Source organism: Podarcis tiliguerta (genome assembly GCF_965153285.1).
Source record: "Podarcis tiliguerta genome assembly, chromosome: 7".
Lineage (NCBI taxonomy): Eukaryota > Metazoa > Chordata > Lepidosauria > Squamata > Lacertidae > Podarcis > Podarcis tiliguerta.
In genome coordinates this window covers 85,870,920-85,893,854 of record NC_139540.1, presented here as the reverse complement: position 1 = coordinate 85,893,854, position 22,935 = coordinate 85,870,920, and the positions used below count along the sequence as shown (strand labels likewise).

Sequence of the window (22,935 nt, the reverse complement as noted above, 5' to 3'; positions counted from 1 at the left end):
AACCTGAACACCTACTTCCGGGTTTGCAGCATTCAGGTTCTGAATTGTTCCGGAACCAAGCTGTTCAAAAACCAAGGTACCACTGTATTTAAAACACAGTAGATTCTGCAAGCCTGAGATCTGCCCACCCGTGCCTTACAGTTTCAACTGAGGCGTTCTCATCATAAATCTTGTGAAGGCTCAACGTTTTTCTCTGCCCAAACTTGCAAGATGCTCTAAGACTATTTCATATTCTTGCAACAGGGGAAACACTAGCCGCCTCCTTTCAGAGGTTCTAGGTCATTGGGTGAATGTGGTGTACAAAACATCATTTTGGTAATACCCACCCAGAGACAGCAGGGGGCAGGATCCTTGCATTGTAGGGGGTTGGACTAGATGACCCTTGGGTGCCTTTCAACTCTGCAGTTCTATGATTCCATGTCATACTCCATCCATTAGTGCAGCCATTCCTCTTATTCATGCATCCATGAGGCCCATCTCTTCACCACCCAGCCCCCACCCCCTCTCAGCCACCCACACGTGGGTACATGAATACATGCATGCATTTACTCTCTTATCTATCAACACACCCTTCTAATATATAAATAGACACTTGCTTCCCATACAAAAACAGACATTAAATGCTTGACCAGTAAAGAGTTTGAAGTCAATTTTATTATTCTTTTATTTTATTTATGAATCACTTTCCATGAAACATCCTCGATCGATTTAACAATAAAAACATATATAGAAATCAACTTGAAGGCCAAAATAGATACAGACTGACATCAAAATCCCCACTTTTTTTTTTTTAAAAAAAGCACAGTGTCTCTTTTTTAACATCTGAGGTGCCACAAGCTGTTACTAGTCATCTCAGACCTTATTTCAATTTAGATTATTTTACTAATTCACTTAGAATTAGGCTAAAAATATTGTTCAACATATTGAAAGTTTTCCCTTCTGACTTTCAACAGATTAAGACTTCTTATTATAATACATATCCACCATTGCTGAGTGCTTTCTTTTTATTTTCATCTGTTATTTTGTTAGTAGCATTTAGTAGCATTTTTATTTTAAAAAGTGGGTCAGTATCTCTTAGGAGTCTTCCCAGATTTGCCGCCACTGATGAAACTGTGCACAAGTTTCCAGTGTAGCAGCCTTCTTTTCTAAGCAGCTAGAAGGACTCATAAAATAAAAATGCTCCCCTTCTTACTTTCTGTGAAAGGCTTATGGGTTCAGCTCCATTTAGTACATGTGAATACTTTGCTTTTTAACTACAAAGCACACTTTATTCACAAGTAGCCCATAACTTCAGTTCTCTGCACTGTTATACAACACCTCTGCAGAAACAGAGAATGGACAAACTAAAACTCGCAAAGCAGAAACCTACCCTAGTAACTACTTTTATATATTACAGCAAATGAGAGGGTGGCCGCATATGCCCACTGCTGTATTGTTCAGTCTTTCCATTTCTGTAATACTAAATCTGGCTGAACGAAAAATACAAATATGTTTATCCCACATGTGTAACACCATGCACCTTCTTGATATATGTTTTTTTCCACAACACATTTATGAGGTAGGTAAACTGAAAGAATGATTTGTCCAAGCAGAAAGCAGAGTAGGGATTTGAAGTTGTACCCAAATAGTACTGCATCTAAAAGAACATTGTAAGCTTAATCATTGGGACTGAGGCATTGAGCTCTGCTCCATATATAAAAATGCATGCATAGTTGCACCAATGTTTAGGTTCCAAAGACTTTAAAATGAGCACTGGGCATCAGGCACTGTTAGCAGGATTAATGAAGTCAGTTGTAGAACTGAGATCAAATTCCAATATGGGGGGGTCATCATTTTCACGTTAGTGCCACTCTTGGGAGCCCGTGGCTCTCCACATGTGGCTGGAGTTCAACTCCCACTTGCTTTGCTAGCAGCGGCTGATTGGAGCTGAAGTGCAGCAACGTCCGGAGGGCCACAAGGTCCCCATCCCTGTTTCAGCACAATCAAATGAGATTAAACATTGGTTTGTAGCCTCTAGGTCTCAGTCAGCAACACATTTTAATAGCAGCTGTTATTTGAAATGAGCCAGAGCTGAGGGGCCAGAAGCATTGGCTCTGCTTACTGACTTGCCACATTCGCTCATTGCAAAATGCAGACAAAGGTATCTGTAAACCTTACCCCACTGTGAATAGCAATTTTGACTTTAAAAGAAGTCATATATATATATATAAAATACAACATTAGTTATCATGTCAAATCATTCAGCCTTCTTCCACCCTAGGGTGGGTGTTAATGCACTCTCTTTTAGCTGAAGTTTGAGCAACTCTGCTCAAGTATTAACAAGGTACATTTTATATAATTAGAAATCTAATAATTATCATGGAAATTGTAATATAGACATGATGATATATACTTCCTTGGCGTGTATTAGATTTCCTTTACACATATTTTCTTTACAGATTCTGCTTGGATTCTGCCAGACAGACAAGGCAAAGACTTTCCATCAATTGGTCCAACTTTAGCTTGAAGAAAGCTACCTTTGCTGTCCACTAAAGGACACAACATGGATATGAATGTTGTGGGATCTAATTACTAACTGCACTCCCTGTGCTGAGAACTGCTGTGGCCTTGAGACAAATACCTTCATTAGCAGTGCTGTGTGGATCTTCACTGGTCATCTAGCCTTTCCCCTGATTATGCTAGAAGGCTGCAGAATTGCTGCTTTCTAACTACATATGTTAGTTTCTGTGATTGAAGTCTGTGAATGAGACTTATCTGACTATAGTCTGCAGTTGCTGGAATTGGAACAACAGCATGTTTCCAGTTTCTGGAGATACCTTGGCTTTCCCCATTTTGCTATGACTTGTCCTTTAAACAGAGCAATGAATCCAACTAGTTTTGCTCTTTCCTTATAGACTTCTTTAAAGAAATTGTCATAGAGAAAATTCCTCTTTTGGGACAAGCATTTACTTTTGTTTTTCACAATCTACTGTTGAGAATGTACAAGTTAAGCAATTTGTGTTTTGATTCCCAATTTGTAGCCAGCTTGTGTAAAAATACTTGCAAGAGGAAGTTTAGCAAATGAGTACTTGCATATCAAATCAGTAAAACTGTATAACTGTATTAACGCTGAAGCCTATTGGCTGATTTTTTAACATATTGTTAAATAATATTAAGATCATGCCTTTCTTGTTGAAAGATGGAATACATTAGTAATCGCAAAAGACTCATGCTCTGTTTTGTGTTTCATTGCTGCCATGGTAGATGGTGGTGGGAAGTTGGCATATTATAGATGAGGGAGGGTTCATGTAGTTTTTGTTTTTATGTGTTTGGACAGCTACCCTGGGGAAAACATTGTGCAAAAATCGCTAACAAATAACAGCTGTGAAAAATGTTAGCTGTTATGATTAGGTTGTTGAACTGCAACAGAGTCAGCAATTCAGAAGCAAATAATGTAATTGGTATGATACCTGAATTAATTTATAATCCTAGAAACAGTGTGAACCCATCTCATACCTGCTGTAGTTGTCACATCTCTGTGGGCTGGTTGAGCACAGCACTCTGCTGGTGGAGCAGTATATTTCTACATCTAATATAAGCCTTCTAGCACAGTGGAGGAAAGAAAGCTAGACAGGATGTTATGCTCACTCAGAAGGTTGGTCCTGCCCACAACTATGGTGTGATGTTACCTTTGGAAAGAAAGTTAATGAAGATCCCCTCCCTCCAAACCCTTCTCCAGCTGCATTTGAAGACAGGATTCTTTGCAACTGTTAGAAATGCATGACCAGGAATATAAAAAACCTAGCCAGGGAACTTTGCTCTCAGACATTAAGACATCACTTGGCCACCAATTCAAGAATACTCAAGAGGGGACTTTGATGATGGGGAGCTCTGCATAAAAAGGCAACTCAACAGCCAAGATAAACACAAATAATAAAGGGCAGATAGGTGATGTTTATCTTTTCAGATTCCCCTTTCAGATACTCTGCCCAGGATTTCAAACACAAGGATCTGCCAGGAACATCAAGCTCACTTCTGCAGCTGGGGATGCAAGGACAAGGCTTCCAGCACAGGTAAGCAAATGAGAAGTTGCTTGTGCATTAAAATGTGGCTGTCGGCACCCTCCCTCCTTCCTTCTCCTGAGAAATATATTTTGTGTGCTCCATTGAAATTAAAATATGCCAAATTATCAACGACCACAATGAAATGAACTTAGAGTAAGGCAAAAGTGACTGGTTATCCCCCCCCCATCAATATGAGTACTTTTCAAAGAAAAAATAGAGGTTTCTTGGCCAGTTGAAAACCACAGCTGGGAAGGACCATACCTCAATAGTACAGTGCATGTTTTGCATTTAGGAGACAACAGTTCCAGGTAAAATATCCAGTATTTGCATGTAAAGGATCAGATACGTTGGAGAGTCACCATAAGTCAAGAATATACAATATTAGGTTAGATTAATCATTGGTCTGATTTACAAAGCGGCTTCATGTGTTTATATCCCAAAGAGAATAACAAATACCTTACAGCATTCCCCCACATTGATTAAAAATAAAGTTACACGTTTTAAAAATGTTTCTTCAATTTTCATGCGTAATACATTTTGCAGCACCTGGAAAAACCAACATGGCAAAATTAGAAGGCCTCAGAGCTCTAGGTACAGAATGTAAAATAAACCTTACTCTTTGGGTTCTGTGCCTAGATCAGTGTTTAAACAAAGTAATTACCCCTCTCTCCCCCAAAAAACAACTTTATCTAAAGTACAATCCTTCTGCTGTCTGTATGGGACAATTGTCTAAAGGGAATCATGTCCATGTATAGTCTTGGTCAAGACGACCATGTATAGTCTTCTTGAATCTGAACTCACAGGGAGTTAAGTCTTTTGCATCATGTCTTTTACATTGTAAATCTCTATACAGTACAGGTATTGTCTTCATTTAATGTGTACAATGCTTAGTAAATTCTAGGTACTATACAAATGATAAATAGCTTGCTAGAAAAACATAAGCTACAAGGTTCAAGGCACGCACTTGTGCGGCCATATGAGCAGAAGTCTTAGGACAGGTTTAATAGGAATCTAATGCCTTGCTATAATTCTTTTTTAAGTCAGTTATCATGATAAAGTATAATCCCCAAAATAATCTAAGAGTCACAGGAAATAATTGTGTTTTATCCCCGGGGAATAGTCACTTACAATACTTTTTTGCTTTTATAAATAGTGGGGTTCTAATTAGTCACGCCCACTAAGACTTGCTTATCAAATAGAAAACCTTTGGGTTTCCCCAACCCTTACACCTTACCTTGGCTGTTGCTTATGTTTAAGTCTTTCATGGAGACCAGCATGACATTTTTCTTGCCAACTGCAGCTTCAGCATCAGAGCAGCTGCCCAAAAATAGAGGATGCATCCAGTGTTACTTTATCTGGCTACCTCATGAGAAAATGTGTTTTTCCTTGCAGGTGACTAACACTGAAGAGCTAGACATCTCAGTGGATTAGGAAGCACTGATGTGTAGCTTGTTCTTCACTTTCATTCTGCCAATGCTATGAACAAAAGCCACAGCATGTTTTGCTCAGTAAATGTTCTAAAGACTTTAATCCTTCTGTCCATATATGGAGTTTCAACTTAAGAAGCTTCATCTAAATCTGAAATCTATTGCATTGGATTTAGAAATATTTTAATGTAGTGGGACATATTGTAATGTTTATGCAGGATGTGCTTTTATTGGTGTTAGTATCATTTCTTACCATCTCTCTTTTACTTAACCAAGCAGCCAGGCAGACTCATTGCTGTGTGTGATGTTTCTCTGCTGCTAGGAAGGTAGATCATCAAACTTTGATTGTACAAGTCCCTTCTTCCTCAATCCCCCCACTCGCTTAATAAGAAATGTGATTTTACAGTACAATCGTACTTCAGAAGTTGAATGGAATCCATTTGGAAGTCCGTTCGACTTCCAAAACGTTCAGAAACCAAGGCGCGGCTCCTGCAGCCAATCAGAAGTCGTCTCGGACGTTCGGCTTCCAAAGAACATTAGCAAGCCGGAACATTCACTTCCGGGTTTGTGGCGTTTGGAAGCTGAAGCGTTTGACTTCCGAGGTACAACTGTGCTACCATATAATTAAACATTGCTCCATTACTTTAGTGTCATAATAATCAACAGCTGAGGGCAATAGGGAGCAATGAAGCAAGCATTTTCTCTGTCTTCAAAGCACATGACTATAAAGTCATCTCTAAGTGAAATTATAGTGACTATTTGAGAAGCATTGCCATGTTGGTGGCTGCCCTGGGCAACTACACTAGTTGACATCACCCCAGACCAGATCACTTCATCCCTCCGTATCCTATGAATGTACCTAAACATTTGGCTAAGCCATAACCTCCATACAGTCGTCCTAGGCAAGCTGCTGTGGGTTACATCAAAGTTAGTAGCATAGGATTGATACCTGCATACCCTTACGATAGTGTTGTAATTATTGCTGAGATTATGCTTTGAAAACCACTGCATAAATAATAAGGCTGCAGTTCTAAATACCTTCACTAAAGAGTCAGACTGATCGAACCTAGTGACACTTGTGTAAATGTGTGATGATAGGGTTTGGATTTGATATCCCGCTTTATCACTACCCGAAGGAGTCTCAAAGCGGCTAACATTCTCCTTTCCCTTCCTCCCCCACAACAAACACTCTGTGAGGTGAGTGGGGCTGAGAGACTTCATAGAAGCGTGACTGGCCCAAGGTCACCCAGCAGCTGCATGTGGAGGAGCGGAAACGTGAACCCGGTTCACCAGATTACGAGTCCACTGCTCTTAACCACTACACCACACTGGCTCATGTTTAATCTGATGTGTTGTTTAATCTGATGTGTAACTTTACTCTTGCTGTGGCACTCTGAACTGTTCCTGTGTTTTGGATTGTTTCTGATTGTTATTCTTTGCCGTCCCTCTCTGCAGCCACACATTCCTAAGGGTTAAGCAATAACTAGAGCCTCCAGGACAGCAGGGCCCCAGACATGCAGTACTTTGGCTGTAGCTGTTCCACTGTTGACCATGTCCCTTTTCATGCATTAAACCCAAAGTTGTATTACAGCTCACATAAAGGTTTTGACCAACCTGATTTAGTCAACTAGGATCACAGCCACTCTGAAAGTTAGTAGCTGAAAAACAAAACTAGCTGCAGCTTGACAGCAACTAGTAAGAAGGAAAAATTCTAAAACGTATTTTTTTACCTGTAAGATACAATCGGATGTTGAGGTTTTTGTTTATCTACAAAGAGAAAAATCCATTAATAATACGCACTAAAAGATTTGTACAAATAATATACTGCCTTTAATTTAGTCCTCATTTATCATTAAAATAAAAGCATATCTTGGAAGAGGCAGAAAGAATGTCCAGAGGACTCGGCTAGATGTGTCAACATGCTTATTTTTGCAATTAATGCGCACGTTAAAAAAAATGCAAATAGCAGTCGCTGGTGTGTGCATCAATGATAAGGATCACAGTGGGCAGGAAAGGAGGAGTATTTAACCTTTTCCTCCCCTGCAGCAGTCATGATGGAAACTGCTCCTCCAAAGCTGCTATTTGCTCCTGTTGGTGCTAGCTGGAATTGTAAAGTTCCAGAGGACAAGGGTAAGTTAAAATATGACACATGGAATAACGGGTGAGAAGGAATTATATCAGTAAAACGAGTAGGTGGTCAAGCTGAAAGATGAGCATATAGATTAGAAGTGATTAGAAGCTGAACTGGGTTTAAAATCAGAAATGTGAAGAAGTTCTGTCAGAAGAATAAGAAGAAAGTGGATAGAATACAATTTAATCAAGAAGAAATGTTCACACATTTGGGGTATGGGAAAGAGAGCACATTAAAGAACAAATATGTTTAGTGAGGGAGGACATAATAAGGTAGGACCAAACATGAACTTGACTCAACTGTGGAGCAAGCTTACACCTTGGCTTTTTCACGACATGGATGCAGAGCCAGTGCAGTGTAGCCGTTAGAGTGTTGGACCAGGGCCCGGGAGACCTGGGTTCAAATCCCCATTCAGCCATGAAGCTCATTGGGCTAGTCACAGTCTCTCAGCCTAACCTACCTCAAAGGGGTGTTGTGAGGCACAATGTAAGTCATCTTGAGCTCCTGGGCAGTAAGGTGGCACATAAATAAAGTATATAAGCTGAAGGAAATTGAGTGAAGGCAAGAGGGAATAAGGAAGAGTGTTCAAGTGGCATCATCAAGAACCTGAGACGTGAAGAAGGTTAAAAGTGAAGAAAGGAAGGAAAAAACCCAGGAAGCTTGAGACTATAAATTACAACCGGCCTGCAAACCGGAAAGTGGGGAATTACGGAATTATCTTGAGCAAAATGTTTGTAAGAAGAAGGGTTGGACAAGAAGCATTTTACCCAAGAAAGAACACAGAACAAGAGCTAAGCAGAGAATCAAAGTCAAGAAATGTGGATAGTGAACCAAGTCCATGGCAGACAATTGCAAGGTGGATATTAAGTGGATAAAATGGAGACTCAGATACAATATAACCACTTCAGAGCTATTAAAACAATGACACACACTGTTTAATACCTTCCACATTTTTGCAGTGACGACACCTGAATCTTAGGCTGACCACACAGACCAGGATAATTACAATCACCACCAGAATGGCAATGAAGCTGATAACACCTGGATAATGAGGAAAACAAGACCCATAATGGCAGCCACTGGTAGTTTTCCATTCAACATCTGTTAGAATCAGTGACAACAAATAGGGTTGACAGTGCTGCCAATCACTACTTAAAACCCAAACTTGCCGAAGTAGTTAAAAATGGGCGGGAGCACAATTAAGGACAGCCAACAAGAGCATCCCAATACAACAATTGATGTGATTGTCTAGTGTCTAGGAGTGTATAAATTTCTGTAAATCCAGGTGGGAGCAGAGACAAGTGCAGGAAGTCATAATGTTTCAAAAATGTAGAGTCTGCATATTTTTTTAATCTGCTGTATCTGAACATCAAATGGAGTTATTGAATAACCAGAAATTCTCTTAAGCCTATTAACAAATGCCCCAGAAGAAATTTCACTGGCAGCCCTGTGACAGCTGGAACGTACCAGTGCACTGCAGTGACAAATTCTTTACTACTGCCAAGTGCCAGCATTGTGGCAATAGGATGGTGCATGTTCTTTCAGGAAGAGCTATCGGTACTGGACAGCACAGCAGCATTGTGCAAAGTGGTGGCGTGGCAGAGATTTGGGTGGCCTTGTGTGTTCATGAGTGATTGCTCTGTCAGCCCTGTCCACCAATTTCCATGCATTCAATGTGACATTTATAAAGGACAGCCTATTCACACATGCTCTCTGCAGTCTGAAAACCCAGTACTTTCCTAGCTGAGTGGGCAGCCTGCATATGCACATTTGTGTGCAAATAGGCTCCCTTGAAAACGTGCACATCAGGCCAGCAGGGTTCACCACATCAGGCTCTCTCTCCATGTTTTAAGTGTATATGTGGAATGGAATAACTGAAAAGACTTGATGTACCTTTGAGACAGTGTACCCCGAGAATAGTTTGTGGGGCACCCAATGTATAAGGTGTCTGCAGCTAAGCAGATCTCAGTCTGGCCATTACTTCAATGCAACCACACCTCACCCACACTGCTTTTGAGGTCCTTTCAGAATGGGTAGAACAAAAAAGTGGCAGTCAACCATTTGTACTCAACTCCTCTATTTGTGTTCTGTCCTTCCTCCAGATAATTTATAATTTTATTCTAGACATGCTTATGTTCTTTACTCCCAGGTAAGTGTTCATAGGAGCTCATACATTCTTGGGACACTTTGCAGGAAGTTAAATTAGGCAATACAGGCACTCTAAGTACATTTGAGAATGAATCTGACAAAATTAAAATTAACAAATACTATGGGTTCTATGCAAAACAGTGTTCCCCCATCCCTCTGGACAGTAGCATTGCATCCTTTATTAGCGCCCGGTGTGTGTGTGCGCACCAGGCAGGACCAGGGGCTAGGGGCAGAGGGTGAACAAAACCTGCCGCTCCACCGCCAAGCAGGTGCAGGGATGCATTGCGCTGCTTGCCCACCCGTGCGGGGGGAGCCCTTGGTGAGGGGGCCGGGGGCGCAGTGGCAAGACTGGGCTCTGGGAGCCAGAGACCTCCGGCAGCAGGCAGGGCGGGAATCCCTGTGGGGGGGGCCCTGACTCACACCCCCTGAAAACCATGTGCCCTGAACTATGACCCCCCCTGGCCCTCCCCACACTACACCCCTGCCTCTGGAGACATTTTTGGGACAGTGCAGGGCATGTGTGGGGCAAGAAGGATGTCCTGTTGTGCTACTGCAATTTTGTAGTTGAATGCTGCTTCGTGAATCCTGACTTCTTTTTTGCTAAGCTCTACAAACTGATAAGGTGTTCTTTGGGGGCAAGAGTGTGGAGGTATAATCAGAATACTGATTTCCGTAAGATATAAATATTTTTAAAATACTTGGAAATATATTTAATGCTGGCACCCTTTAAACACATCTGTCTTATTACTTTCTCTCCAAAATTGTGACACCTTATCTTAATGTCTTTACTCACCAGTTGCTGCCACTGTTAGTGCTGCTGATTTTTCTTCTGTAGGGGAAGGGATAGTGAGAAAATCTGTATATACGTACAGGAGACCTTTCGTGGGAGAGGTGGCCCCGTTATATATACCTGTGGAAACTAAGAAATAGGAAGGTATAGAGACATTGAGAGGTGGATTAAAATGAAGAGGCAATGGATTGGGGTAAGACTCTGCATCTACTACTACCTTTGTGACTGACGTTTTTTTCCTGACTCAAAACAGCATTGCATTCCCAAGTTGTTGTTTTTTTAAAAAAAAAAATTAGACGATGATAGATTTCTTTAAAATTTATAGATTAACTGCCTTTTTGATTGGATAGCATGTTTTGTGATTTTATACTCTAATGGCCATTGGCTATAAACAATGAAATGGGATGAATGGACTCCAGTGCTGCGGGTGGCTGGCTGGAGAGGGAGGACCCAACTGGCCTCAGCACAGCATGGCTTCTCCTCACCAGCTTCCTTGCTGTCCAGCAGCAGCATCCTTTGCCTCAGCTGCCAAACAAGCAGGGCTACCCCTAGTATATGGAGGACAAAGGAGACCCAGGGCACAGCCAGTGTGCTCACACCAACTTCTTTCCTGTCTCAGTACCCTTACATGTGTTCTGCATAAATATGCACAGTAAAATATCCAAAAACCAGTCAGGGTTAGGGAAAAACCGCTCTCTTCTCTGAGAAAGGAAATGGCAATGCAGAACAAGAACAAGACAAGGCATAAAATCCACTGACCATCAAAAATACCTTTTTGGCCACTATGAATTTAGCTGTATGGAACAAAGGGACTGCATCTGACCTAGCAAAAATAGGTTTCAATTCCCTTTCTCACCTAAATCAAGCAACAATCAGTTTTCTAATATAAGAACATTCATTACCACAGGATGCTGAGAGCTACTTGTTTATAATGCATAATAGTAGCATGTTGAAATGACAAGTGATGGTCTGGCATTTTCCCACCAAAGGATCTGGCCACTGTAAGTAATCCTGAGTACAGGTGTTAGAGATGAAAGGGAGGATAAAGAGCCCTTGCCCTCCATCAGGATCACACAAAAGGTTCCCTCATCGCTTTACTGGAACTCATTGAAAAGGTAAAGCCTTTTAATAGCAGGGTAATTGTAGAGGGTCTACCTGCTGAGGATGGCTGGATGAAGCTTCCATTTTTCTTGGGCACAGACTCTATAGGCAAATCGGAAAATAGGAGAGCAGTTAGGATATATATCTTTTGTGGGGACATGTTGGTTTTGCTACATTATCTGACATCCAAAACAAAGGCTATATGGCCAATTTTACCTCCAAGTGACCCATTTGTTGCTAATGCCTATTTTCCTGCCCACACACACACACGTTAGCTAAATATCTTAAATATCTGAATTCAGTTCAGTAAAATCTGTCCTAATGTCTTGCTCCTCAACAGAAAGCTCAACATCTCAATTCACATGTACTGATCTCCTTCAAGTCTACATACTGACATTAGATGGCCAAAACAGGCCCTCAAAGTTCCCTCTATAATAAGCAGAGCATGTTAATAATAATCCAGGGTTAGGGATTAGGTTCTGGTCCCTGCAGCACCCATGGGGGGGGGGCACACAGGAGCCGCCTTGCGCAAGTGGAAGCCTTTCTGCAGGGCTTCCGCTGATGGGTCTCATTTGTTGAATCCTGCCCATTGCATCTGCTCTCTGACAGTGTAGGCCCTCCACAAGGACTTTCTGCTTATGCAATGAGGCTTTCCCCTGCCTCCTCTTCTCTGTGCTCAGACTGGCTCTGAGGGCTTGGGAGAACCCCCAGAACAGCGCATGTGGGCAGGAGAGCAGGGATCTTTAAATCTGGCAAACCACACTCCTTGCATAGCTGGAACAACTGGAAGAGAATGACATGGATTTCCCTCTGTATTTTAGTCATCAGCACATCCTCGCTTTATCCATCGGTGTATCCTGCGTACACTCAGTATAATTTAACCCCCCAAAAATGATGAAGAATTATGTTGTTTTCCACATCATATATTCATTCAGCTTTTGTTTTAATTAGCAGTTCCATCAGCTTTTCTTCAACAAAACAGGCACCATTGTCCTTTTGGTGAAACAGCCACACCTTTGTTACAGAAATTGTGTATTAAAGGCCCTAGTCAATCTGTAATCCTTAAACTCTGAAATATATGTATTGCACAACAGGAAGGCAGTTTTTTAGAGCCAGATTTGTTAAAAGATCTGCACCTCTTTCAGCCAAAGGAACTAGATTTGCATGAATACTGAGTGAGAACTGCTTTACTTTGCTCCTTGATGAATTGATAAATCTGTGTTATATTGAATTAGAACATAGATTCATCTTACTCAGCATTGTGTACACTGACTGAAAGCAGCTCCCCAGAGTTTCAGGCAGAGAGAAATCTTTTGCGGCCCTGCAGCCTGAGATTTTAACTGTAGATGCCAAGGACTGAAATTTATCCATTCAAAACACAAACTCACCATTGCCCTCCATTTGAACAGGATTAAGGTGGCAATCATAAGCCCCTTGGAACTTTCCCCTCAGACTTGCATAGAACTGGGCAATAAAGTCTCTTACCTTGAAGAAGAACAGAGTCACATAACCAGAAAAACATCAAAAAATGTAAAGCTATCATTATGTCTTCCACTCCTCAGAAACTTGCAGCTCTGTCCATTCTGCAGTCTGGGAGAACAAAAAACAACCAGGAGAGAAGTTTGTCTGCATGTGCTGATTGTCCAAGAGCTTCCTGTTAAAGAATAGAAGGAAGCAGACTGAGTCAACAAGGGGATTGACGCTGTGGAATACTTCTTTTGCCCATTATAATTCCAAAGGAAATGAAACAGAATTTACCGGCCACAAAAGAAATTTCAGTATTGTTGTTGTGAGGAGTCTCTACGCTTACGAGAAATTTGTGGGGAATGAAAATGAATGAAAATAAGTACACAGGAATATTTAACCTTACTGCTGGTCTCTGTTTTGAAAGAAGGACTATTGGCCTGTGTGCAGAGTTTAGCAGTCTGGTGCTTTTGGAATATAATCATTCTGTTCAGAGTGTTTGCTGTCTCTCCCTGTGCAGTCCTCAAAACTCTCCATTTGAGGCAAATGAACTGTGAACCCCATAATTTGGAATCTCCTCCAAACCTGTGACAAAGTTTTGCAGTTATTTTGCAGCAAAACCCCTGCATTTTGCAGCACCCCACCAGCGGAGCAATTACTATATTCAAACCGGGGCTCATTGCTATTACTCTAGAACCCAACATTGTGTGATTCAGGATGGAGAGATAAGACCTTTGAGAAACTTCAAGATTCACTTCCGCCCCAAGTCACGATGGGAGACGACATCCGCTGGGAAGTGAAAGAAACAACACCATTTATGGTCAGAAGGAATCTCCATGGGCATAACAGTTTTCATGCGCTGGACAGAACAAAGATAGTACAGTCATACCACATGTTACGGACGCTTCAGTTTACGTGTTTTCGGCTTGCGGACTGCGGGAAACCTGGAAGTACCGGAACAGGTTACTTCCGGGTTTCGCCGCTCGCACATACACAGAAGCCCCAAATTGCGCCTGTGCAGACGCGCCACTTCAGGATGTGAATGCTGCGGGTTGTGGACATGCCTCCATCAAGGATTATGTCCACAACCCGAGGTTCCACTGTGGTTTGAGTTCCTCACTTGAAGTTTTATAAATTTATATAACAACACAAATGGAAATCATTAATTATGCAGCCATTGATTAAGGGATTGTTATTATAACTAAAATTAATAAGATTATGGGATGCAGTGATATAAGATCGGAAATGCATCCGAGCCACTTTAATTAAAATGTATTAATTGGAAGTTGCTTGGTATTTGAATAATTGTGTTAATTGGGAATTAATTGATAGTGTTATAATTTGGCTATTATTGGGGGAATATTGAAAAACTAATAAAAACTTGTTTTTTTTTAAAAAAAAAATTGTGTGATTCACTCTAAAGCAGTGCCAAAGTGTGGCAACAGTTTTGCAGCAAAACCCTTCATTTTGCAGCACCCCACAAATTGAGTGATTCCTCAGTAATGGCAGAAGCATAATGTGTGATGAGTGAATGAAAACAGAACAGTCTGGGGAATGTGTGAGCTTTATGTGCACAGATTTCATCGTTTAAAGCTTGTAAGATTAAAACACAATTTATAAATTATAATGTGTTGTAAAATTGAGTCTTTGGGAAGATAGCAATGCAGTAGTTTTGTGTTTTCATTAACAGAGTTCCTTCCCTAATTCTCCCCTCTCCCATATTACAAATTTGGGGTTGTAAGAATAGGCTCCTATTGAATGATGGCTAAGGTTGGTGATCCTTTGTCGAATTGTCTGAGAGAGAAATAGCTTAATGGCATCCATTCAGGAGTTACTCAAATTTTAAAGGCAGCGATACTGAAATATTGTAATCTTTACAGAGGTAAATATTGGGGTGGGAGAGCTGAAAATAATGCCAACATATTTCACATCTGGCAACCAATGTGCCACTTTGGTTTCAGTACGTGGGTAGACAAGTTTATGAAGCCCAGGACACAAATTTGCACGGCCCTAGCAGCTTTGGTGGCTCATTCACCAGTATTTAGCATTAACTCTGGAAGTGTATACTCGATTCTGGCCAAACTAAGCCTCCTAAAGCAAAATATACATCAGGATTAAACCCCCCCCAAACCCCCCCCCCATAGAATCATAGAATTGAAGACTCGGGAGGGATACCCAAAGGTCATCCAGTCCACCCCACCGCAAATATGACCATAAAACCTTCATCCCCCAATTTCAATCTAACAGCATCAAGCGTGAAAGAAAATAAAATGCTCAGAGTGTACTTCATGTTTCAGAGAAACACCCCTCGCACTGTATATAGGTCTCATGATTCACACTGTCACTCAAGAAAAAATATATAGATAAATTGTCTCATCTGGGTCTGAGTGTTATATATAATCATGTGCAAGAAGTATCAGCCACAGTAACAAATACACTGTGTAAACAATACATGGAAAATTGTACTCTAGGCGGCTTCCAGCACATACAGTATAAAAACATAATAAAACATCAAACATCAGAAACTTCCTGGCCAGGGCTGCACCAACACTTTGAATTGTGCTCAGAAACATACTGCGAGCCAATGTAGATCCTTTAGGACAGGTGTTATGTGGTGCTGGTGGCTGCTCTCAGTCACCAGTCTAGCTGCCGCATTCTGGATTTAGTTGTAGTTTCGGAGTCACCTTCAAAGGTAGCCTCACATAGAGTGCATTGCAAATGTCCAAGCAGGAGATAACCAGGGCATGTACCACTCTGGCAAGACAGAGCGCAGGCAGTGAGGATCTCAGCCGGTGTACCAGATGGAGCTGGTAGACGGCTGCCCTGGACACAGAATTAACCTGTGCTTCCTTGGACAGCTGTAAATCCAAAATGTCTCCCAAGCTGTGCACCTGGTCCTTCAGGCACACAGTTATTCCATTCAGGACCAGGGAGTCCCCCACACCTGCCTACCTGCCTGGGGATGAAGGTTTTATGGCCATATTTGCAGTGGGGTGCACTAGATGACCTTTGGGGTCCCCTCCAAGATTTCAGTTCTATGATACTATGGGGGTTTTTTGGGGGGGGTAATCCTGATGTATATTTTGCTTTAGGAGGCTAAAATTGGTCAGAATTGAGTGTACACTTCCAGAATTAATGTTAAATACATTACTTCTGGTAAGTGAGCCACCGTAACCGCTACAAGGCTGGGCAAATTTGTGTCATGCGCTTTTTAGACTTGTCTGCCCATGTGCTATCTGTGATCCCCCCCCCCCCCCCAGCTCTCCCACCCAACTAAAGAGGAATTCAGTGTAGTTCCTCAATACCTTCAGGAAATATTTTGGTGACTGTGGAACCAGAAATCAAGAAAGCTGCTCATGGAAGGTCACGATAAAATAGTCATTATAAAATAAAATGGAGAGGGGAGCCATTACCAAGAATTTGAATTTACCAGACATATTTGAAGGCATTAATTTGCAAGTTCTCTTTCCCAAAGGGATAAACATGAAGAGCCCTTTGGGGCATCTTCAACATATGTGTGCTTTAAACTTATCATACAATAAAAAATTGAGTTTTTCTTTTTTACCAAGAATGTGTTTGTACACCAGTCTGCATTTCAGTCAGGCGCCAGTTTGGAGTGAATCCAATAACACTGGGTTTGTAGCAATTGCTCAGTTTGTTGAGTGCTGCAAAATGTGGGGTTTTCACTGCAAAACGCTACAAAACAATGGCAAAAGTTTGACATCAGTTTGGAGGGGGTTCCAAATTTTGGGGTTCATAGTTAATGCTAAGTATGAACCCCATGTTTGATGTATAAATTACCAAGTTTGTGGGGCACTGCAAAATGCAGGCTTTTCACTGCAAAACACTGCAAAAAGGCAAAACTTTGGCACAGGATTGCTGTTCTCTGTCTCTTTCTGAAGACTTCATGGATACAATGAGTCAGAAACAGGCTACACAACAAAATGCTTCCTTCTCCGTCCGACACGTGCAATCTATTTTCCAGGGACAATCTGGAATTTACAGAAGCCATACTGGTTTCTGATTTGATCCAGCAATGTCCTGCTCCTCCCAGGACATCCCTATTTTAATCAGAGAAATATTGGAGTGTATGGAGTTATCTGACCCCTGAGTCATCTGAAGGCAGCCTTGTATAGGGAAGCTTTTTATATTTAATGTTTTTATATATGTTGGAAGCTGCCCAGAGTGGCTGGGGAAACCCAGACAGATGGGTGGGGTTTAAATAGTAAAATTATTATTATTATGGAATAGGACGTACCTATTTTCATCGGAGAAAATAGAAGGGTTGGAAGGTATGCAAGTCCAGTGTGCAATACTGCATGAAGGAATTATTTTTAGCTTCTTGATCTTCCGAAAAACAGCTGCTGTTCAAAGTGCTTGTTGCCAGCTAATTTGGCAGTGGTGTGGGTTTAGTATCAGCTCCACTGCATTGCATTGGCCATATCAAGGCGGTCAAAATCCACAAAACCAGTGGGGGGGGGGCTGCTGGCAGTCACTGGGCCAGGGCGCTTGCCTGGAGGGCACCGGGAGAAGGACGCAACAGCTGCCAGCACCAATCCCGAAAGCAGCACGGGGCTCGCCAGGGCACCAGTGGGCAAGGGTCGCTCCCGTGGGGCACCCCACGCACAGCCCTGTCCCCTGGGTGCGTCCAAATACAGGACCGGGGAGCAGTAGAACATTATTGAGTTTACAGATGGTAAACTCACAGATGGAAGCTTAATCTTTAGGTTTCTGGATTAAGGTTTTACTCTGATTGAAGGACAAATTCCCAGTCACCGCCAATCGCAAATGCAGCCAAATCTCTTCATCATTAAGCCCGTTAGCCGAAAAGAAGCAGATATTCTTTCAGCTTCAGCTTTCTCATATGTATAAAAATATTCATTATATTTAGCAACCCTCAGTATCACTGCTAATCTCCTTGGAAGCCAAGCTGAAGGTAAGGAATGAGGCAGGGGTGTAGCATGGAAGGGGTCTAAAAGGATGGCTGGATAGTCATAAAATCATAGAATTGTAGGGTTGGAAGGGACCATCTAGTCGAACCCCCTGCAAGGCAGGAATCTTTTGCTCAATGTGGGGTTCAAACTCCCAACCCTGAAATTAAGACTCTCGTGCTCTACTGTGCTACCCCAGGTTCATTTACAAGCTACTTCCTTAGGATATTTACATTCCAGAATAAAATTCTGGTTATTTTAGATTTAAATTAAAGCCGATTTCAACCTTGACAGTTTCTGTATAGATATGTCATTGGAGTATGATTTGAGACATACATAAAATTACATGTATGTTCCCCTCTAAAAGCAGGAGAGGGTGAAGAATTCTGTATTGCAATATACAGTCACCATATTTGCTGGCAGTTAGATCTTCCCTATATATTTCAGGAAAGCTGGAAACCACAGAAGGTTGATTGGCATGAGCATGGTCTAGTAAACAGGGGGAATTTACAATATAGACTTTATACTATTTGCTTCATTTGCAAACACGTAAGCAGAACGACTGGAGGCAAACAGGCACTCCTCTAAGCAAATATAACCACTGTGTGTCAGATTCTGAGAGAGGAACGTCCACAGTAGCTTCAAAGCGACATCCCAGTTTAGCTAACTGCAGTCCAGCTCAACTCTCAATGCTCTCTTTCTCATCTGTTGCTGATAGCATTCCTGACTTGCTGGGGATTGAGATAACTACTTCCCAGGTTCCGACTGACCCCCATTCCTCTCTCTGCTGCTAAGAGAAGGAGCAGGTTGAGGCAAAAAGGCTTTGTCCTGACCGTCACCTTTACACCTGCACTGGGGATGGACCGGTTGCACCAGGCTGAGTTGGCACTTCTACAGGACTCCAGGTAAAGGGCATCCCCTTTCAATGCCGGTGAGTATGGGGCTTGATAGACCATGCTGTGATGTGAATGAGGACCAGATGTCCAGCAGGCACTCTGCCGCTTCCCATCACACAGAAGGATATCTGTTGATCTCCCATATGGGCCATGATGTAAAGATCAGCCTATGCTGTTGTTAACAACATGCAGCACAAACAGAAGTTGCAGTTATATCCTTGTTTAACAAAACCTTTCTCACTCGCTGAATGAAATCAGCCCTGCCCACTTGCTGACGGAGCCAGTCTCTTTTGCATGTTTGGATGAGCAGATGTTCCTGGGTCTGTTTCTTTAATGTGGATTTCATCCGTCTCAAGTTGCACTCTTTCTGAATTCCTGATTAACTAGGAGAATGTCTTAGATTGCAGAATCAGACTATTCATAGATTGCCATGGCTTTCCACTCCTTCAGTCCATTTTTTATGTATTGCCAATGTTTGTATGAGCACTGATAAAATGATGCACAAACCAGTTTTGATTTAATGGTGCATATTGCTGCACATAGACAATATGGATATTGCTTGCAATAGCTTATCAGTATGTATACATGCAGAGATAAAATGCTACCAAAAAAAGACAAAGAGCCTTCATGCAATCATAAGTAAAAACATATCAAAGTGGTTTGTTTGCACATTAATGTGGATGTGCACATAAGAAAGAGGATGGGAGATGTGGATGAACATATGAAATTCATACCTGAGGCAAACAGCATTAAGTGCTGTCTTTGTATAAATTTGGAAATAAGAAACAGAACAATGGAGATTTCTAATGTATTGGTTCCACTTTGGAAATATGACCAGATTATTCAGAACTGGAAACTCTGTGGGGTGGAGGGAAACAGATGAGGGAGGGGACAAATTTTTGAAGTGTCTCTGTTGATTTTCCTTGTCAAACTGGTGGCTATATTTCATGAAGGGCTAGTTACTTAATGAAGATTCCAACCATATGAATGGGAGCTTTGCAAGGTCTCAGTGATTTGCATGGAAAAAGAAAGGGTTATATGTCAGTGGCAGAGCTGGTTATTTGGAACCTGAGATCAAGGGAGAATTTCGTATGGGGAGGATTTTGTAAGCATTTTACTATAAATATGTTAAAACGCTGAAAAATAAAATAAACGAGACTTCAGAACGGATGGATAAATTTTACAGAAGGGAGACTCACTTACTTTTATAGAAGTTTTCAGTGGAAGGTCTTGGGGCCAAACCTCTCTCTTTGATGACTACATTCACCCACTACCGCCACTTGCCAGGACAAAAAGGGGTGAAGGGAATAGTTCCTATGATAAGAGGACTTGCTTGTGGTCAATTGGGGGGCTTGATTTTGTTGCTCTGGACTGTCATCCCATCCTTGGTGCCTGTATATTAAACTGCTTCATTGCCTTGGCTTTCTTATTGCTGCTATGATGATGATGATGTTTGCTGTATGATGAATACAGCTGTCAAGAATTGATCCCCTTTTGTAAAGAAGTCATGGTCAAGGGTTTTCTTGGGTCTGTAGCCCAAATGTAACTTAGAAGCTCACATACTGTTAGTCACAGTGTCCCCTGAATCGTACAACTCTTGTTTTCATCAGTTACGAAACTTTGATTTAAGGCAGAGTTTAACAAGTTATGGCAATCATAACAGGAAGTTGAAAAAGGAAAGAAGCTCAATCTGCTCCTGAAATGTATTTAACTCTTTCTGCTGCAGCTTTTACCAAGCGGCTGGGCTGGATGGAGTTACAGTCCAAAACATCTGGAGAGTGCCAGGTTGACAAAGGCTGTTCTGAGACATGAGCAGCTGGATGTTTTACCAAAACGTAACAGGGAATAAAGCAGCACAACATGCAGCCCGTCTGTCAGGTACAGTTAACTGAAGCAACCTGCTATAATGCATTTTAAGACTGTTTTTCTTTGTCCCAGGTGAATACACTTCCTTTCTAATGCTCTGCAATGAATTTTTCTGTTGCAAACAATCATCTGAGGCAACACGATGGCCAGGATTTTGTTGACTTCACCCAGGGATCTGTCGTAACAAGAAAAGGGGATGGCCTTACCATGATCTCCATCATTGTTGCTGTTTTCGTCCTCTTGGCGATTATAATCATTGTGACTGTGCATTATGGTCCAAAACTACGTACTATCCAGATCACTCTGTACCATGAGCCCATGCCACAAGATATGGATAATGGAGTCCAATTAAAAGACTGGAAGAAGCTTGGTTCCCACAGAAAAAGCAGCATGCAATCTGCTCTGACACTGGAGAACAGCAATGCTTCTGGTCTGAACACTCAGTGTGCAGGTGGAGAGCCAAATGTGATAGAGATTACTTACTTGTGAAAAGGCCTCTGGTGTTTCCTGGCAGCCCCCAGGGAGTTTCGTCTGACACGGCAAAGCCCTGGTTGGTTTCTGGTGTACAGAGATAGGCAGTTGGCATGTTCCCTCCGGGCCTACTGGTTTAAGCCCATTGGCTCCCTTGTTTATTGGGGAATTTAGGTGATGAAACAAGAGGGACAACAGCTAAGGTGCAGAAAAGCTCAGGGTGAGCACTGGGGCCTCTTTGTGGCAGTGATAGCAATGAAGAAAAATTACTTATCTGCTATCATTGTGTCCATGCAGTGTCATCCAGTGACTAGAGACCTTTTTCATTTGCAACCCCAAGATGGATTTCCAGAGCCATTGGTGGCCTAATGTAACTCATTTGGGAAACATTTCACAGATAATACCACTCAGACCCCTACTAACTTGGATGACAACATTATGGGCAGTACAGATGAAAGTATGCTGTGGAAAGTGTGGCGCAGGCCCCGTATATTCAATTTTTGCCCGTTATGTTTAATAACATCTACATGATTTGGAATGATTAGCTGAATTTATTATACTTTATAACGGTGCCTTGAGAGAAGCATGATCCTAGCATCTTCGAAGGTGGCAGCTGGGGGACCCCTCTTCAAAAAGTCCTCCTTGGACTTAGGTGATTTTTCTAAGTTTCTGTTGAACCCTAGTCCCACCCCCACCCCCCCTTCTTAGGCAAGTGCTCAAGCAGCTGGTAGCTGCCCAATTCCAGGAATTCGTGGAAGGAAGGGATTATCTGGGTCCTTTCTATTCCAGATGAAACACTGGACATTCTGAACAGGTGCTGGGAAGGGAGTTGGTAATAGTTTGATAGTAGAAAATAAAGTGAAGCTGAATCTGGACAATACTGTACTACCTTAAGATTCTATACCCTATGAGAGATCTATTAATTAGGCTTAGGCATTCTTATGTTGATACCTAACTCTCCATAGGATGTGACACTTAAACCAGCCTTCCTCAACCTGTTCCCTTCTGCTTGTGTGTCACCTGCATCCCTTCCTAAGCCACTTTTTGCCATGTTTTGATGCGATTCAAGTCAGCAGTGGGTAACCTACAGCATGTGCACCTAATTAGGCCTCCAAGGTCTCCCCATCTGGCCTGTAAGGTAGATTTTTGGGGGGACGACGCTTACCTGTGCATCACCTGACATATGATAGCAGGTGTTGGAGTGGTGAAGCCATAGCACCAGACTCCAGTGCACTCCACGAATGCCCCCAATCCTTCCTTTCCAGCCATTGCTTATTTTGGTACATTTTTCTGTTGCCTGAGTGCTGAGAAAGAGGAGTACCAAATTTTAAAAAGTGCCAAATTGAAGCTAGAAAAGACAAATCAGGGTCACACACTCTTGATTTTTCCTTTGCAGCTGCAATTTGAATTCAAGCTGTGGCTGCAAAGGAAGAAAGACTCAGGTGTGCACATCCACACCTGCAGTCCAAGTAATAGTATCTCAATGCATTATATACCAGGTTGGGGAAAGAGGAGACAGATTATGTCACTAAGGATATTAGAGAGATGCCTGAGATGATGTCAGTTGACAACTGCATATAGACTTTCTTTTGTACAGCCGGCAGGGTCAAAAAGAAATTACATGTTCATGTAAAATATGGCTTGTTCCATTTGTAATACTTGCTGCT

The 22,935-nt window shown here is 41.9% G+C and overlaps 2 protein-coding genes across 13 annotated transcripts in view; one reads left to right on the top strand and one right to left on the bottom strand.

Moving 5' to 3' along the window:
* FAM193A (family with sequence similarity 193 member A) overlaps positions 1-3,205 on the top strand; it is a 47,804-nt gene extending 44,599 nt beyond the window's left edge. For all 11 annotated transcript variants that reach the window (XM_083448583.1, XM_083448580.1, XM_083448578.1 and 8 more), the window contains one exon: positions 2,439-3,205. In XM_083448583.1, coding sequence (XP_083304709.1) covers positions 2,439-2,532 — 94 coding nt within the window. In that variant the 3' untranslated portion in view covers positions 2,533-3,205. The remainder of the gene's footprint in view (positions 1-2,438) is intronic.
* Positions 625-13,261, bottom strand: ECSCR (endothelial cell surface expressed chemotaxis and apoptosis regulator). Of its 2 annotated transcripts, XM_083448849.1 has the most exons (7): positions 13,126-13,261; positions 11,695-11,742; positions 10,543-10,668; positions 8,544-8,642; positions 7,201-7,237; positions 5,278-5,360; positions 625-4,589 (listed from the first exon to the last, which is right to left on the bottom strand). In XM_083448849.1, exons 1-7 carry the CDS (start codon positions 13,181-13,183, stop codon positions 4,558-4,560), a joined length of 483 nt encoding a protein of 160 aa, XP_083304975.1. In that variant the 5' UTR covers positions 13,184-13,261; the 3' UTR covers positions 625-4,557. The 2 variants fall into 2 exon arrangements, with proteins under 2 accessions (XP_083304975.1, XP_083304976.1); XM_083448850.1 differs by lacking the exon at positions 8,544-8,642.
* Positions 13,262-22,935: the final 9,674 nt, after the last annotated feature.